The sequence below is a fragment of the Zonotrichia leucophrys genome, chromosome 18, assembly GCF_028769735.1.
Source record: "Zonotrichia leucophrys gambelii isolate GWCS_2022_RI chromosome 18, RI_Zleu_2.0, whole genome shotgun sequence".
Classification (NCBI taxonomy): Eukaryota; Metazoa; Chordata; class Aves; order Passeriformes; family Passerellidae; genus Zonotrichia; species Zonotrichia leucophrys.
The window spans coordinates 11,063,063-11,079,063 of NC_088187.1; the positions used below are offsets into that span (position 1 = coordinate 11,063,063).

The 16,001-nt window shown below is 61.2% G+C and overlaps 1 protein-coding gene across 1 annotated transcript in view; it reads right to left on the bottom strand.

Moving 5' to 3' along the window:
• Positions 1-16,001, bottom strand: part of SDK2 (sidekick cell adhesion molecule 2) — a 49,022-nt gene that overhangs the window by 14,559 nt on the left and 18,462 nt on the right. The window contains exons 3-18 of the mRNA XM_064728401.1: positions 7,405-7,511; positions 5,739-5,886; positions 4,982-5,115; positions 3,589-3,700; positions 3,184-3,374; positions 2,779-2,862; positions 2,515-2,709; positions 2,257-2,373; positions 2,008-2,175; positions 1,736-1,838; positions 1,340-1,516; positions 1,126-1,262; positions 830-977; positions 615-755; positions 351-532; positions 46-161 (exon numbers count right to left, since the gene is read on the bottom strand). Coding sequence (XP_064584471.1) covers positions 46-161; positions 351-532; positions 615-755; positions 830-977; positions 1,126-1,262; positions 1,340-1,516; positions 1,736-1,838; positions 2,008-2,175; positions 2,257-2,373; positions 2,515-2,709; positions 2,779-2,862; positions 3,184-3,374; positions 3,589-3,700; positions 4,982-5,115; positions 5,739-5,886; positions 7,405-7,511 — 2,260 coding nt within the window. The remainder of the gene's footprint in view (positions 1-45; positions 162-350; positions 533-614; positions 756-829; positions 978-1,125; positions 1,263-1,339; positions 1,517-1,735; positions 1,839-2,007; positions 2,176-2,256; positions 2,374-2,514; positions 2,710-2,778; positions 2,863-3,183; positions 3,375-3,588; positions 3,701-4,981; positions 5,116-5,738; positions 5,887-7,404; positions 7,512-16,001) is intronic.

Sequence of the window (16,001 nt, forward strand, 5' to 3'; positions counted from 1 at the left end):
CAAGTTTTCCCCACAAGCTGCTCTGGTTTTGGGAATCACCCTCACCTTGTAGCCCTGGTTGATGCCGTTGATGAACTGGGGGCTGGGGGGGTTCCAGGTGAAGCGGATGGTGGTGGAGTTGGTGGCCTCAGCCTGCACATTCCCTGGAGGCACCGTGGGCACTGCCAGGATGAAGGGACAGCTCAGAGGGACAGCTCCACGAGGTCCCCTCCATCAGCTGGGTGCCAACATTGGCTCATCCCTGCCCAGCACATCCCTGGGGCCTCCCATCCCACCCCACCAATGACACCCCACTGATGCTGTTGGGGTGCCCACCAAGCCCCTGCCCACCCCTGACTGCCCCTGCCTACCTCCCTGCAGGGTCCACTCTGTCACCTTCATGCTGTAGACCCCCAGGCCAGCGCTGTTGTAGGCGGCCACCTCGATCTCGTAGTTGGTCCAGATGATGAGGTCCTCCAGCAGGAGGTTGTTGACCTCGGCGTTGGTGATGTTCTTGAACTGGTACCCCACGGGCAGCCCGGCCAGGCAGTACCTGGGCACCAGGAGCCGTCAGAGCTGCCACTGTCCCCACCAACACCAGACTGGGGACCCTGGGCACCCCAGCTGGCACCTACCGGATGATGTAGCCCTTGAGGACCCCGTTCTGGTGGCTCTCGGGGGGCGGCTGCCACTGGATCATGATGGACTGGTTGGTGCGGCCGCTGGCGATGACGTTCTGGGGGGGCGCCGAGGGCGGCTCCTCGGGCAGGGACACCCTGCAGGGACAGGGCAGGGTGAGCACCGGGGTCACCAACCAGCCCCCCCAGGACCCCCCCAGGCCGGGCCTCACCTCTCCGTGTCCTTGCTGAACTGTCCCCTGCCCACGTCATTCACGGCACACAGGCGGAACTGGTAGGAGCGAGCGGGCACCAAGCCCCGCACTGTCACCGATGTCACCTCGGGGTCCACGCTGGCCAGCAGCACGGTCCAGGGCGCATCTGGGGGAGAGGGGACAGCAGGGTGGGGACCTGGCCTGCAGGACACTGGGGTCACCAGCCTGGCTGACCCATCCCGGGGTCCCCAAGCAGCGTCCCCTGCAGCAGGGTGACACTGGGGACCTCTCAGGGGGTGACAGCAGCCCCTTACTGTTCTCGGAGACCTCCACGACGTAGCGGAGCAAGGGGCTGTTGCCGTCGAAGGGCTTGGCCCAGGTGAGGTTGATGGCCCGTTTCTCCTGCAGGCTCAGGGCGGCCACGGGGCTCTCGGGGGCGTGGGGGAGCTGCCTGGACAGGGGGGTTAGGAGGGAAGGAGGGACGGGGGGCACAGCCCCGGGGTGCTGGCAGGGTGCGGGGGGTCTCACCGGACTCGGAGGTGGGCGCTGCGCGAGTCGTTGCCCCCGGCCGAGATCACCTTGCAGGTGTAGGTGCCGATGTCACCCGACCAGGTCTGGGAGATGTGCAGGGTGCCCACCTCGTCCAGGCGCACCCGGGGGCCGCTCTCGGGGCCCAGCGGAGCCCCGTCCTTCTCCCACACGTACCTGTGCCAGGGGGAGCCAGGTGTGCTGGTGCCCCGCAGCCCCCAGCGAGCACAGGGGACAGGGGCTCACTGTCACAGGGCACCAGGTGGCACTGCAGGACCACCAGCACGGGGCTGAGGAAGGAGACCCCCATCTCCCTCATCTCCCTGCCCAGGACAGCACTGACAGCAGCCAGGTGAGCATCCTGGGGTACCTGGACTCCCCAAACCTCTCCCTCACCTGACGTCCACGCTGGGGTCATGGGTGACCCCGCAGCTCATGACAGCCTTGGTGCCCTTGATGACACTCTGGTCCTGTGGCGGGTCCGTGATACGTGTCCTTGCTGTGGGAGGGGACACAATGACCCATCAGCACTGCAGGTGTGGCACCAGCAGGGACAGCCCCAAAACTCAGCACCCATCCCCGGAGAGCTCCATCCCACAGCACCAGGGTGGTCCCACAGCCATTGGGGCAGGGTCCCTCCCTTCCCTGGCCCACCGTGAGCCCCTTACCCCAGACCACCAGGTCAGCAGAGGCCTCGTCCACGCCGCGGGAGTTGGTGGCCAGGCAGGTGTAGGTGCCAGCGTCAGACAGGTGCGCGGGGCTCACCAGGAGGCTGCCCGACTCCAGCAGGGTGAAACGGGGCAGCTGCACCGAGCCGCTGGCCAGGACCCGCTCCCCTGGGGACACAGTGGGGACCATCAGCGCCACGGCCACCAGGGCAGCAAGGACAGGCTCCAGACCCCTCCCCAGCCCTGTACCTTTCTGCCAGGTGATGGCCGGGCGTGGCGCCCCCGAGGTCTCGCAGTTGAGGATGACGGCCATGCCATCGATCACCGTGCTGTCCTGGGGACCCCGCGTGATGTTGGGGGCGATGCCTGCGGGGCACAGAGGTGCACAGCCCCCCTGAATCCCCTCCCTGTGCTGTGCCCAGCCTGGATCTCTGACCCAGAAGAGTTTCCTGGGCTCTCTGAGCTGTCTGTGGCCCACCACCCAGGGCACGGGGACGTGGCACCTACTGGTCACGGCCAGGTACGTGGTGGTCTGCACCTCGCCGGCCGCGTTGCGGGCGAAGCACTGGAACATTCCGGTGTCGTCGGGGAGCAGCCCGCTGATCTGCAGGCTGCCGTCCTCCAGCAGCTGGAAACGGGGCAGCTTCTCCAGCTGCAGCAGGGCAGCGTCCTTGTACCAGGCCATCTCGGGAGGGGGGACACCTGCAGGGGGACGGGCACGTCAGGCACGGGCTGGTGGTGGCGCACGGAGGGTGCCGGGGAGCAGCTCACCCTTGGCCTGGCAGGGGATGGCCACCACCTTCTCCATCTCGGCCGTGATGTGCCTCTCCGGCTCCCTGATGAACTGAGGGGGCTCTGCCGAGGGAACCGGGAGATAGGAATGGGGGCAGAGCCTCCCCCTGAGGTCCTTGGGGTGACCAGTGTCACTCCTGGCACCTCCCAGCCCTGCCCCAGCTCATGGCACGCATGGTCTGGGCTGCTGGTGGGCAGGAGCTCACCCAGCATGGACAGAGAGGTGCCCATGGGCAGGAACCCACTCAGCACAGACAGGGAGGATGCCAATGGACAGGAGCTCACCCAGCACGGGCAGGGAGGTGCCCACGGGCAGGAGCTAACCTGGCATGGTCAGGGAGGTGCCCAGGGACAGGAGCTGACCCAGCAGGGGCAGGAGCTCACCCAGCACGGACAGGAAGGCCCCGGCAGTGACAGCAGGGACGCTGCTGCTGCGCAGCACAGCCTGGCACTCGTAGAAGCCGCTGTCGCTCAGGGTGGGGTGCAGGATGGTCAGCCGCCGGCTGTAGTCGCTGATCCCGCTGGACACGGGCGCCCCGTCCTTCTTCCAGACGATGTGCAGCTTCATCAGTGGCCTGGGGGCCAGGGAGTGTCAAGAACCAGCTCCAGCTTCCCTGGAGGATCCCACCCCGCTCCATCCCGCAGGACTCCGGTGGGAAGGGACCTCCCTGCATCCCACAGGTCCCAGGAGTGTGGTGGGAAGGGGTTTAGGAGCACCCAGCCCCTAAATCCCCCTTGGGCAGTGCCAACAGGGAGATTCCCCATCGTCATCCCCACCCCAGGGCTCACCTGGCGTTGGCCACACACTCCATGGTCACCTCCGAGGTCCCGGCCACCACGCTGGTGTTCTTGGGAGGGACAATGATGGTGGGTGCGATGGGGTCAGCCGGGCCACCCACATCTGGGGAGAGGCAGGACACAGGGACAGCCATGAGCACCCCTGCCACCATGGGCTGTTCCCAGAGACGGCACCCAAATCCTCAGCTTGGAGGAGACAAAGGTGGCAGGGACCTGGTGGCTTTCTAAGCTGTGTCCCCCTGTGGAAGCCCTAGCACGCCACCAGGGCCACCAGGCTGGTGGCAGCAGGGAGGGAGCAGGGAGTCCATAAAGCAAAATGATGGCGACAATAAAAAACCCTCATGTAGGCGCTGTAAAACCGCGATGGGCTCGAAAGCTGCTGATAGAGCTGAATCCATAAACAGGGCCTGGGATGTTTATGGAGCTCCAGGACGCCGAGGGACAGGAGAACAGATTGATGGGGATGGGAGACAGGCAGACAGACAGACAGGGATAACCTGTCCTAACCCTGTGGAGCAGCAGGAGGGGAGATGGGGAGAGCGGGACAGGACTGATGTCACCTCAGGGCATGTCCCATGGTGTCACAGGCATCTTTTATGGAAAACCCTTTCCTTAGGATTTTTCCTCCTGAGAAGCTGAGAGGCCTCAGGAACAAAATGCAAACAATGGTTATCTGCTGCTGTGGAATGCAACAGGTGCATCTGGGATTGGTCTCATGTGGTTGTTTCTAATTAATGGCCAATCACAGTCAGCTCAGAGACAGTCAGACAGAGAGCTGAGCCACAAACCTTTGTTATCGTTCCTTCCTATTCTATCCTTAGCCAGCCTTCTGAGGAAATCCTTTCTTCTATTCTTTTAGTATAGTTTTAATGTAATATATATCATAAAATAATAAATCAGCCTTCTGGAACATGGAGTCAGATCCTCATCTCTTCCCTCATCCTCAGACCCCTGTGAACACTGTCACACCATGGGATGGGCTGTCACCACCCAAATGGGCTGGGGGACCCCTGGAAATCCTGAGGGGCCCAAAGGGACTGGGGGGACAAAAGCCACAGGGGTGTCCCCCAGGCAGGGGCTGCTCCAGAGCACCAGGAGCTGACAGGGGGACACAGACAGGGGTGGGGACACAGACAGGGGTGTGGGGCACCCATGGGGTGACCCTGCAGCCCCCATTCTACAGCCCATCCCGGGGCATGGCAGGATGATGCTCTGCCTGTGACACAGCAGCTCCTGCAGCACAGCCACGAGCATCTAAATAAATTCCGAGCCAGCTGAAGTGTTTAGTCAGCAGAAACCGGAGCCTCCGAGGAGATTTACTGCAAATTAAACCTGGGGGCGAGGCAGGGGCTGGGGACAGGGATCCAGTGCCCCCCACACTCACTGGCCACCGTCAGGGTGATGGGCTGGCTCGTCTTGTTGTCCCCGTTCTTGTCATTGACCGCCTGCACGTAGTAACGCCCCGCGTCCGGCGCCACCGTGGACAGGATCACCAGCGTGTTCTCCAGCGTGATGGCCCTGGGAGGAGAGCATGGTGGGGGTGAACCCAGCGAGCTGGGACCCTCACAGCCCACCCAGCACCCACACAGGACCCCCAGCCTCCCCCCAGGATGGGGGGACCAAGCCCTGCACCCCTCTGTCCAAGCAGAGCCCATGGGACAGTGCAGATTCTGAGGATTTCTCCCTTTTTTTTCCATTTTTTACTTATTGGAACAATCTAATCTGCTGGAAACATAAAATGCTGAAGGGAATATGTTTTTTTTTTTACCGTTAAATATGAGATAAAGGAGTTTTATCTCCTCAATCCCGCTTTGCAAATCTAAAGGAGACCAGTTCAATTCCTGCATAATGGGGGTTACAAATTCAATTCCTGCCCAGGGCTGTGGCACCACTGGCACCTGCCACAGCTCCATGGGGACACCTGTGTGCCGTGTTTGGCTCTATCCCACCCTCTCACCCGCCTTCCTCCCTCCTGCTTTCATTTTTTTGCGAAGAAATCCCTTCTCTGGTGACAAACAGAGCCGTTAGTCACCAGGCCTGTCCCTGGGCTTTGGCACGATGTTGGTTAAACATCCTTAATGTGGGAAATGCAGCCCCTGGGATGCTGGGGAGGGTTCCAGGGGGGTTCTGGGGGTGCTCACACGCGGCTGCTGGGGGAGATCTTCCGTCCATCGCGGAACCAGGTGACCTGGGGCTGGGGGAAGCTGGCGATGCGGGGCGCGGGGATGACGGCCGCCTCGCCATGGGACACGCTCTGCTGCGTCTCGCCGTCCTCGAAGCTCCCCATGTCTGCAGAACAGGGCAGGGAATGTGCCAGGCTGGGGGGGAGCCCAGGGGTGCAGAGCCAGGGCTGGGTGGGCAGCAGGATGGGGTTTGTGGGATGGGCTCCCATGGGATGGTGCTGAGGGGGGGTCCCGGTCCCCTCCGAGGGTGGGTCAGGGTGGGGGATGGCTCAAATGCCACGGGCTGCTCCTGGTGATCCATCCATCCATGGATTCCATCCATCCATCCATCCATCCATCCATCCATCCATCCATCCATCCATCCATGGATTCCATCCATCCATCCTTCCATCCATCCCTCCCTCCATCCATCCATCCATCCATCCATCCATCCATCCATCCATCCCTCATCCATCCATCCATCCATCCATCCATCCATCCATCCATCCATCCCTGTGCTGGGTCAGGGACCCCCACCCCGGGGGGGTCACAGCCTCAGTGTCCCCACATCCAAGTGTCCCCACCACAGCCAGGCTGCAGCCACAGCAGGGAGAGCCCAGCCCCAGAGCTCCTCAGCTTCTCTCTGCTCCCTGTTGGTTGTTTCTAATTAATGGCCAATCACAGCCCAGCTGGCTCAGACAGAGAGTCTGAGCCACAAACCTTTGTTATCATTCTTTCTTTTTCTATTCTTAGCCAGCCTGCTGATGAAATCCTTTCTTCTATTCTTTAATATAGTTTTAATGTAATATATCTAATAAAATAATAAATCAAGCCTTCTGAAACATGGAGTCAAATCCTTGTCTCTTCCCTCATCCTGGGCCCCCTGTGAACGCTGTCACATGTCCCAGTGCCAGCAGCATCCCAGCATGGCCCTGGCTGCAGGGACAAGGTGTGGCACAGCTCCTCCATCCCGCTGCCATTCCCAGCCTGGAATCAAGCAGCAGTTGAGGGAGACTGAGGGAAGCAGGGGGCATGGAGGAGGGGGTGGGACAGGGGATTTTTATTGACTTCCTTAATTGCTGTAATTAAAAACATGTAAAGAATCCCTTTTTAACGACTTTGCCATTATCATTAGTTGTTAGCACAGCTGCCTTATTAATTTCTCGTTATCCTCCTGATTTGTCACTGCTCCTCTGGAGGGGTTTGAGGGGATGGGAGTGGGGATATCCCAGAGGCAAGGGGTGACAGAGAGGGGCAGGTCCCTTTGGGGGACAGAGCCACCAGCCCAGGCCTCAGCACGGCCATCTCCTCCTTAAATGTCACCAGCATCACCCCAGGGGCACTCTGGATGTCACCCCAGGGATGCTCCAATGTTCCTACCAGTGTCACCCCAGGGACACTCTGAATGTCCCTGCCCAATGTCACCCCAGGGATGCTCGAATCCCTGTCAGTGTCACCCCAGGGATGCTCCAATGTCCCTGCCAGTGTCACCCCAGGGATGCCCCAATGTCTCTGTCACTGTCATCCCAGGGATGCTGCCGGCTCTCACGTGCTGGCCACCATTGGCACCCACACCGGAGCTGTCCCCCGCCGCCGGGATCTGTGTGTCCCCGTGCTGTCCCCGCGGGGCAGGACTGTCACTTACAGGCCACCTGCACCTCGGTCTGGCGCTGCAGCAGCGCGCCCATGCGGTTGCGGACGATGCAGCGGTAGAAGCCGGCGTGGGTGCGGTCCAGCGAGGTGATCATGTACCTGTGGGAGGGGAAGCAGCCGTGAGGGGACATCGTGCCATTGTCACAGCCCCCCGGTGACAGCCCGGTGACTGTCACCCTCCCGGCCCGGGGGCTGGATGTGACCCATCGCCACAAGCTGGGACCCGCTGTCCTGAGCCCTGCCCCAGCAATGACACTGTGCTCTGTTGGTGTCACCCAGCCTGGATCTGAGAGTGTCCAAGTCCAGCACTGCTCCGATAAATCCTGGCTGAACCCCCTTATCACCCCCCCCTGCTCTTATCAGCGGCCAGCCCTGGTGTGGAGATAAAGGAAATCACCACATCTCCTCTCGACCACCCTGCCGCCCCAAGGCGGACCCTGCTGCCACCAACGCTGTCCCCAGCCCTGCAGCTCCGGTTTGATCCCCCTGGAGCACCGGGGGAGCCTCCGGGGGCCGGGCGGGAGCTGCAGCCCCGCTGCCCCCGGCGGGGAGCGCTGCGAGATAAAGCAGAGAGGGAATAAATAAATAAAGCCAGCTCAGCCCTCCTCCCTGCCCAAAAATCTAATCTTGCGTTAAAACCCGCCGCGGGCTCCTTCGGCACAGCTTTGTTTGCTCTTCTGAGAACCGAGCGTAAATTAAACTTTCATCAGACCTGAGGAGCGCGGTCCCTGCGCACGGCAGAGGGTGGCAGGGACACCGGGCTGTCCCCTGGCCCGGCGGGACTGTCACCAAGCCGCGGTGACACCAGCCAGCCGCACACCCACACAGGGGTCACCCGTCCCCGCGGGACGAGGAGGAGGAGGAGGATGGAGGTGCCCTTTGGGAACAAGACCTTGAGTGTCACGGCTGATATTTAAAAACGCTCCCCAGAGGCTTTAAATAAGATATTTCAATTCCACGGAGCTGTCAGCAAGGGCTGCAGCCGCCAGGAGTAATGGGCCCGCTCTCCTTGCCGTGTCCTCGCTAATAAATCACACCGTGACTCCCCAGCGCACGCACGCCCACGGATGGACAGATGGATGGACGGACACACAGCAGCACAGGGACACGTGTGTCCCCAAACAGACCTGTGTCCTCACTGGTGTGTCCCTCCATAGAGACAATGCAAAGCCACCAGGGCTGGCACAGCCTGAGGGACACAAACGGAGTCACAGGCCTGGCAGCATGGTGTCCCCAGCCCAGGACACTCCATGGGCACAGGGAGCTGTGTCCCCAACCCAGGACACTCCATGGGCACAGGGAGCCGTGTCCCTGGCAGACACTCCATGGGCTAGGACCATGTCCCCAGCGGACACTCCATGGGCAAGGGAGCCGTGTCCTCCCAGACATCCATGGGCACAGACTGTCCAGCCCGGACACTCCATGGGCACAGGGAGCCGTGTCCCCAACCCAGGACACTCCATGGGCACAGGGAGCCGTGTCCCCAACCCAGGACACTCCATGGGCACAGGGAGCCGTGTCCCCAACCCAGGACACTCCATGGGCACAGGGAGCCGTGTCCCCAGCCCAGGACACTCCATGGGCACAGGGAGCCGTGTCCTCCACCCAGGACACTCCATGGGCACAGGGAGCCGTGTCCCCAACCCAGGACACTCCATGGCACAGGAATTCCCCAGCCAGGACACTCCATGGGCACAGGGAGCCGTGTCCCCAGCCCAGGACACTCCATGGGCACAGGGAGCCGTGTCCCCAACCCAGGACACCCCAGCAGATCCAATTGAGGGCCTGGTGCCCGCACACGGGAGCTGGAGGAGTTATTGAAGCACAGCACTCGCACACACACCTCAGCAGCTGAAAATAGCCCGGAGAAAGGAAATCAATTCCCGGCTCAGCCCAGCCCGCAGTCATCAACCAAACCGGCACAGACTTTGTTCTCCCCGCTCGCCTTCCACCGAGGCTTTCATCCAAGAGCGCTCAGCTTCGATTTCCTCCCCCCATCACTCCTGGCTGGGAGGGGACATGGATTGATTTCACCCCCAATGTCACCCCCGTGTCACCCCTCACAGGGGATGCGCTGCAGGCAGGAGCGGGGGATGCCACCCCACCCCCAGTTTGTGCCACAGCTTCGTGGCCTTTGTTCCACGCGAGGAAGGAGCTGCTCCAGCTGGGGCCGCTCCCGGGGGCTCTGTCCCCCCGGCCGGGTGGCTCTGCCTTTGTCCCCCGCCCCCGCTGGACCGAGGTGAAGCTGGCCCCGCTCCCGGCGCAGCCCTCGCTGCTGACTCCGCTGTTCCAGGGGTTTGTTTGGCTTCTCTGTGCAGACGGAGCTTGACAGGGCACGGTCCGTGGGGAGAGGCGAGCGCTGACCGCCCTGGCCCGGCAGGAAGCGGCTCCGTCCCGCTCAGCCCCGGGGTCAGGAGGGAGCCTCGGGTCTGCAGCAGCAGCTTTGGCACCGGATCTGCCTGACAGATGGACGGCTGCAGGCTGGGAATGACAACCTGTCCGTCTGTCTGTCCATCCATCCATCTATCCCGGCCCCTCAGCCGGGAAGGGCACAGCAGCGTGCCCAGCTCCTGGCTGTGCCATCCCTCAGGATTGCGCCTGTCCCAGCTGTGCCCCAGGCCCGGCTGCTGCCATTGCCCTGTTATTGTAGGGTTGTCCATCTGTCCATCCACCCATCCATCCCAGCCATTCCCCAGCCCCAGCTGCTGCCACGGCTCTGTTATTGTAGGGTTGTCCGTCTGTCCATCCATCCATCCATCCATCCATCCATCCATCCATCCCAGCCGTGCCCCAGTCCCGGCTGCCGCTGTGCCTCTGTTATTGTAGGGTTGTCCGTCTGTCCGTCCATCCATCCCAGCCACGCCCCAGCTGCTGCCGTGCCTCTGTTATTGTAGGGTTGTCCGTCTGTCTGTCCGTCCATCCCAGCCGTGCTGTGGCTGCCGCCGTGCCTCTGTTATTGTAGGGTTGCCGAGGAGCGCGGGGCTGACGCTGCTGAATTATTCTTAGATTGAGGGGGTGGAGAAGGGCCGGGAAAAGCGGCAGCCAAAGGATTTGATCCATCAAATTGAAATCTGTGAGGTTCTTCCAATGCCGCCCGGGAACAGCAACAGCTGGATCGGATTTGGGGTGGGAGCAGCACTGGCACAGTCCCCTTTGATTAATATCCTGCATAACGACTAATTAATTCTGGAGGGGCCGCGTGTTTGAACGGTTACTGTGGGATAATGAAATGTCAAGTGAGCATTAAAACACACTTAGCCGAGGTTTAACGACTCGGAGCATCCGAGCAGTGTCCCGGCCCCTGCTCCGGGCCAGCGCTCGATGAGGCTGCGAGGCGCCCCTGGAGCTCCATCAGCCGCGCTTAACTGCGCTATTGGATCGCAATTAGCTCCCGACTGGAACGGGTTCTCTCTGGATCCACGTGGCCGCTGCCCCTGCTCCTGCCCGGGAGTGTTTTCCCTCCCTCGGCCGTGGGAATTGGCAGCGCCGTAAATCGCTGCCTCAATTGGCCCTGCCAGAACAATGAGCCATTTAATAATTAATGCCCGTGTATTAATCAGCCTCCTTCCTGCAGAGCAGGGACGGAGCGAGCCTCGATCCGTGTTGCGGCATCCGGAGGGCTCTGGTGCATTGCTGAGCACGGGTTTGGCCAACTCCCAGCTCCGGGGGCATCTCCTGCTCTGGCAGTCCCTGTCCTCTCCCTTTAGGATCCCAGCAGGGAGATTCCCTCCTCTGCCACCCCAGCGTGTGCCTCCTGCCCTCCCTGACACTGCTCTGGTTCACTGGCACCGCTGCCCTGTGCCCACATGCCAATGTTTGTGTCCCCAAAGTCCCAAACAACGCACAGAGAGAGGCAGGAGCCTCCCCAGCACAAACATTCCCAGGAAAATCCTCCCCCGTGCTGCCCACGCTCCTCACCAGCACTCCTGGGGCTTTGCCACCTGTGGTGGCACCAAAAGTGGCACCAAAAGTGACACAGGTCAGGCTGGAACCACCAGAACCAGGAAGGCCCTGCAGGGCTCCCACCCAGCCTGGGTGCAACCCTTCCAATGTTCTTCAGCCGCCGTTAATTAACTCATTGCATGGTAATTAGCCCCCCAAGGCAGAGGGATGGGCATCACACCTGGGCTGGCAGAGAGCTGGGCCCCCAGAGCAGGGATGAGCTCCCAGCAGGAACCTGGGGGTGATCCATCCTGTTTGCCCCAGGCCTGGGGTTTTCAGAGGCTCCTGGCTCTGTATTTCACATAATTTGGGGACAAACTCTGGGCATCAAACATTTGGGATCCTCATCAAACATTTGGGATCCTCACCAGGCCATAAAGGCACATCAGAGTCCTGTGCACAGCCAGTTGTGTCCCTGCACCCCCAGGGGACACCCCAAAACAGCCCAATGGGCAGCAGGGCTTGGAAGAGCCCCAAATCTGTCCCAGATCCGGGTGAGCCCACACAGAAAGGAGATGGAACTGGATCAGAGGCACCACGTGCTGGAAAACCCACCCCAGGGCTGGCATGGGATGGCACGGGGAGGCTCAGCTGTGCCAGCCCTGCTTGGCAGAGGGGAGCTGGGGCAAAGCCAGAGATGGAATGACACTGCTCCAAGCTCCACAAAGGGGAGCTGGGCTCCTGAGAGCAGGCAGGGAATCCTTCAGTCGCTGCTGGGCTCCTGCACCAGCTGTGCAGGCCATGAGGGGAGGCACGAGCGCTGATTTAGGAGCCAGAGGATGCATCTCCACGGATGGGAGTCTGTCCAGAGGTAATCTATGTGTAAGGTAATTTCCAAAGGCCGCAGGACTCGATGCAGCCCTTAATAGGACAATCTCATGTGATAAATTACCAGCCCCAACTAATCTGCATGTTAAATTTCTTGTATGAGAAATAAATATCCTCAATTCACCAGAGAAGCGCTTTCCCTTCCGAGGATTTCATTAAAGGCATCAAGCTGCCTGATTTGCATGTTGTGATTCCTCATCCCAGCAGCTCCAGAGAGCCCAGCACGGGAGGGACCCTGGAGGCACAGCCAGGGCTGGGCCAGGGCACCCAGCTGAGTGCGGGGGCACCCGGGCTGCTGGCACAGAGTGGGCACCAGAGGGGATCCCTGGGGGGCACCCAGAGCAGGGATCCCATGGGAAAACAGCCTTGTGCACCCCATGGCAGTGACAGGGAATGGAGGGAGGGGAGGGCAGGTGATCCCTGATCCCATCCCACACACCAGGAACGTTCTTGGGATCACAGATCCGTGGGCACACAGAGCCAGGCTGATCCTGAGCCCCCCACAGCCCCAGAGATGATGGTTACACACACAGACACACAGACAGACACACAGACACACACAGGACCAGGCTGATCCCTGAGGCCCCAGGATGCTCCCAGGGGAGGATGGCTCTACACACACACTCACAAATAGAGCCAGGCTGATCCCTGAATCCTTGAGCCCCCCACAGTCTCCAGGGATGCTCCAAGGGAAGGATGGCTCCACATATACAGAGCCAGGTGATTCCTGATCCCCCCATAACCCCAAAGATGCTCCCAGGGCAGGAAGCCTCCACATACACAAAGCCAGGTGGTTCCTGAGCTCCCTACAGCCCCAGGGATGCTTCTGGGGGATGGCACACAGAACCAGGCTGATCCTGAGCCCCTCAAAGCCCCAGGGATGCTCCTAAGGGAGGAAGGCTCCACACACACAGAGCCAGGCTGATCCTGAGACCCCAGGGATGTTCCCAAGGGAAGATGGCTCCACACACACACACAGACAGAGCCAGCCTGCTGCTCAGTCCCTCGGGGCTCTCTCCTGCTCCATCCCCCAGCATCCTCCTGAGGGAAGCAGCTCTGCATGCTCCTGGACCCAAGCTGGGATGCTCCATCCCCAGGGATGCTCCGGGGGATGAGGCCGTGGTCACACCCAGAGCCAGGCTGGTGCCCAATCCCCCAGGGCTGGCTCCACAAGCACACAGCCCCGGGCTGCTCCCCGGGCCTTCTGGGATCCCTCATGGCACTGAATCCCCCGGGATGCTCCTCGGGGAGGTTGGCTGGGGATGCTCAGAGAGCCGAGTGCTCCCCGGGGATGCTCCCGAGGGATCAGCTCCAGGCACAGACACAGGCACCGCACTGCCCTGCCCGGGGCACGGACAGACCCGGCCCGGTGCCCACCTGGCCCCCGGTGAGCGCCGAGAGCCGCTCCGGTGGCGGCGGAACCGCTGCGGGAAGGAAAGGGCGGTCGCCATGGAAACGCTGCCAAACTGGGAGAGCGGCTCCTTCCCTGGAAACGCGGCCACCCTGAGCTCCTGCGACCACCGAGAGCTCCCCCGACCACCGTGGGCACCAAGCAGGGTGGCTCCGGGGGGACAGGGGGACAGCCAGACCCTGCCCACAGCCCCCCAAATGGGAAATGCACGAGTGGCACTGCAGCCAGAGGGATGCCCTGCTCAGGAGAGGGGCTGGGGAGCAGCAGTGAGGATGATGAGGGTGGAATGCTTGGAGACTCAGCGCTGGTTGAGAACAGCGAGGTGAAGCCACCAAGCCTGGCTGGGACTCATGAGTGATGCCACCAAGCCCAGCCAGCCCCCACAGCACACTGTCCCCTCCAAAGCCTTCCTCATGGGCACAGCCAGACTCTGGGAATGTCCTCCTGTCCCTGGACTGACGGACACACGGCAGCACCGAGCTGGGAGGGACTGGTGCGCCCCAAACCCAGAGCCATCCCCAGCCCCACACGGCCAAGAGCATCCCTGAGCCTCCCTGGCCATCAGCAGCAGTCCTCCCCTCTCCAAGGATTTCTCTGTTTCTAAACTCGTTAACTTTTAATTACAACCTTCCCACTGCCTGAGCGGGCTGGCTCCACGCCACCGACAGCTCTATTAAAATTCAATTTCTGCCCATCATAACTAATTTTGGTCCTTCTCCTCCTCACCAGCAGCCTCCAGTGCCAGGCACGACAGCCAAGCCCTTGTCCCCACTCTCCAAATCCCCACAGAGCCGCGGGCAGAGCCAAGGGATGCTGGCAGGAGCCAGGGGAGCCCAGCAGGGATTTGGGATTTGCTCGGTGCCTTCTCTGCTCCGTTGGCTGAGCTGGGTTTGTTTGGGTTTTGGGTTTTCCCCACGTGTTTGTTTGCTTGGGTTCTCACTTCCTGCCTTAATCCTTTCTGCCTGAGCGCTGGAGCTGTGGGGTCCAGGGGAGGGGAGGCACCTTGGAGCAGGGATGTGGGATGCAGGGATTCAGGGATACAGGGATACAGGGATGGAGGGATGCAGGGATGTGGGGATTTGGGGATGCAGGAATATAGGGATTCAGAAATGCAGGGATGCAGGGATGGAGGGATGCAGGGATGTGGGGATTTGGGGATGCAGGAATATAGGGATTCAGAAATGCAGGGATGCAGGAATGCATGGATTCAGGGATGCAGGGATGCTGGGATTTGGGGATGAAGGAATGCAGGAAGGCAGGGATTCAAGGATCCAGGGATGCAAGTATGCAGGGATGGAGGGATGCAGGAATGTGGGGATGTGGGAATGCAGGGATGCATGGACTCAAGGATGCAGGGATGCAGGAATTTGGGGATGCAGAGATGCGGGGATACAGGGACTCAGAAATGCAGGGCTGGAGGGATGCAGGGATGCAGGAATGGAGGGATGCATGAATACAGGGATGCAGGGACACAGGTATGCAGGAATGCATGGATGCAGGCACGTGGAGCTGCCTGGCACCCCGGAGCACAGACACCACTGCTGGGCCCTTCCCTACTGAAGGGTCAACTGAGGCACGGATCAAACCCAGGAGAAGCTCAGGAAAAGGAGGCAGAACGTGTGGTGTTACATTTTAACATCACATACCGTTTAAATAAAATGTGACACCACAAGAATGCCCACTCTGGGTTTGGAGGTGACCCCCAGGCACCCCAACCCACTCCCAGGGCAGAGCAGGTCCTGACTCCTTTTCTCCTGCCTGGGGAAGAGCTGCATCCCCAACAGGGAACTGAGGGGCTCAACAGGTCCCTGCACCTCCACACCAGGACAAGGGACAAGGGCGTCCCCCAGGCAGGGACTCAGGGCGCTGCAGAGCTGCAGCAGCACGCTCAGGAGGGGACAGTCCCCAGGGAGGGCCCAGGCTGCAGGATCCCAGCAGGGCACTGCCATCCCCAGCCGCGCTCGGCGCCTTCCCGGCATCCCGGAGCAGCCCCAGCGTTGCTACAGCAACACGAAGCCTCTGGATTCGATGCTGGGAAGGGGGAACGGCTTGTCTCAGCCTGAATTATTGATTAAAACAGAGAGGATGACACACACACTCACAGGAGACGGCCAGAGGTGCCCGCCTTGATTTAAAGGCCGTCTCCAAGGGGCTGGAGCCGCTCCGTGCCAGGAGCAGTTGGCACAGGGGGCTGGAGCTGGGCACTCTCCCACAGGGAGCCCCGGGGGCTGTGATGCACAGCCCGGTGTTGAGGTGTTAATCTGCTTGTGCAAACACCTCCTCCCCACTGCTGACCTGCTTAAAGTCCCGTTTGCTCTGCAAACAGAGCCTCAGCTCCGGGGCTGCCAAGAGCAGCCTCTGTGCCACCTCCCAGGATGGCAGCCCTGGCACTGGCACCTGCCAGGGAG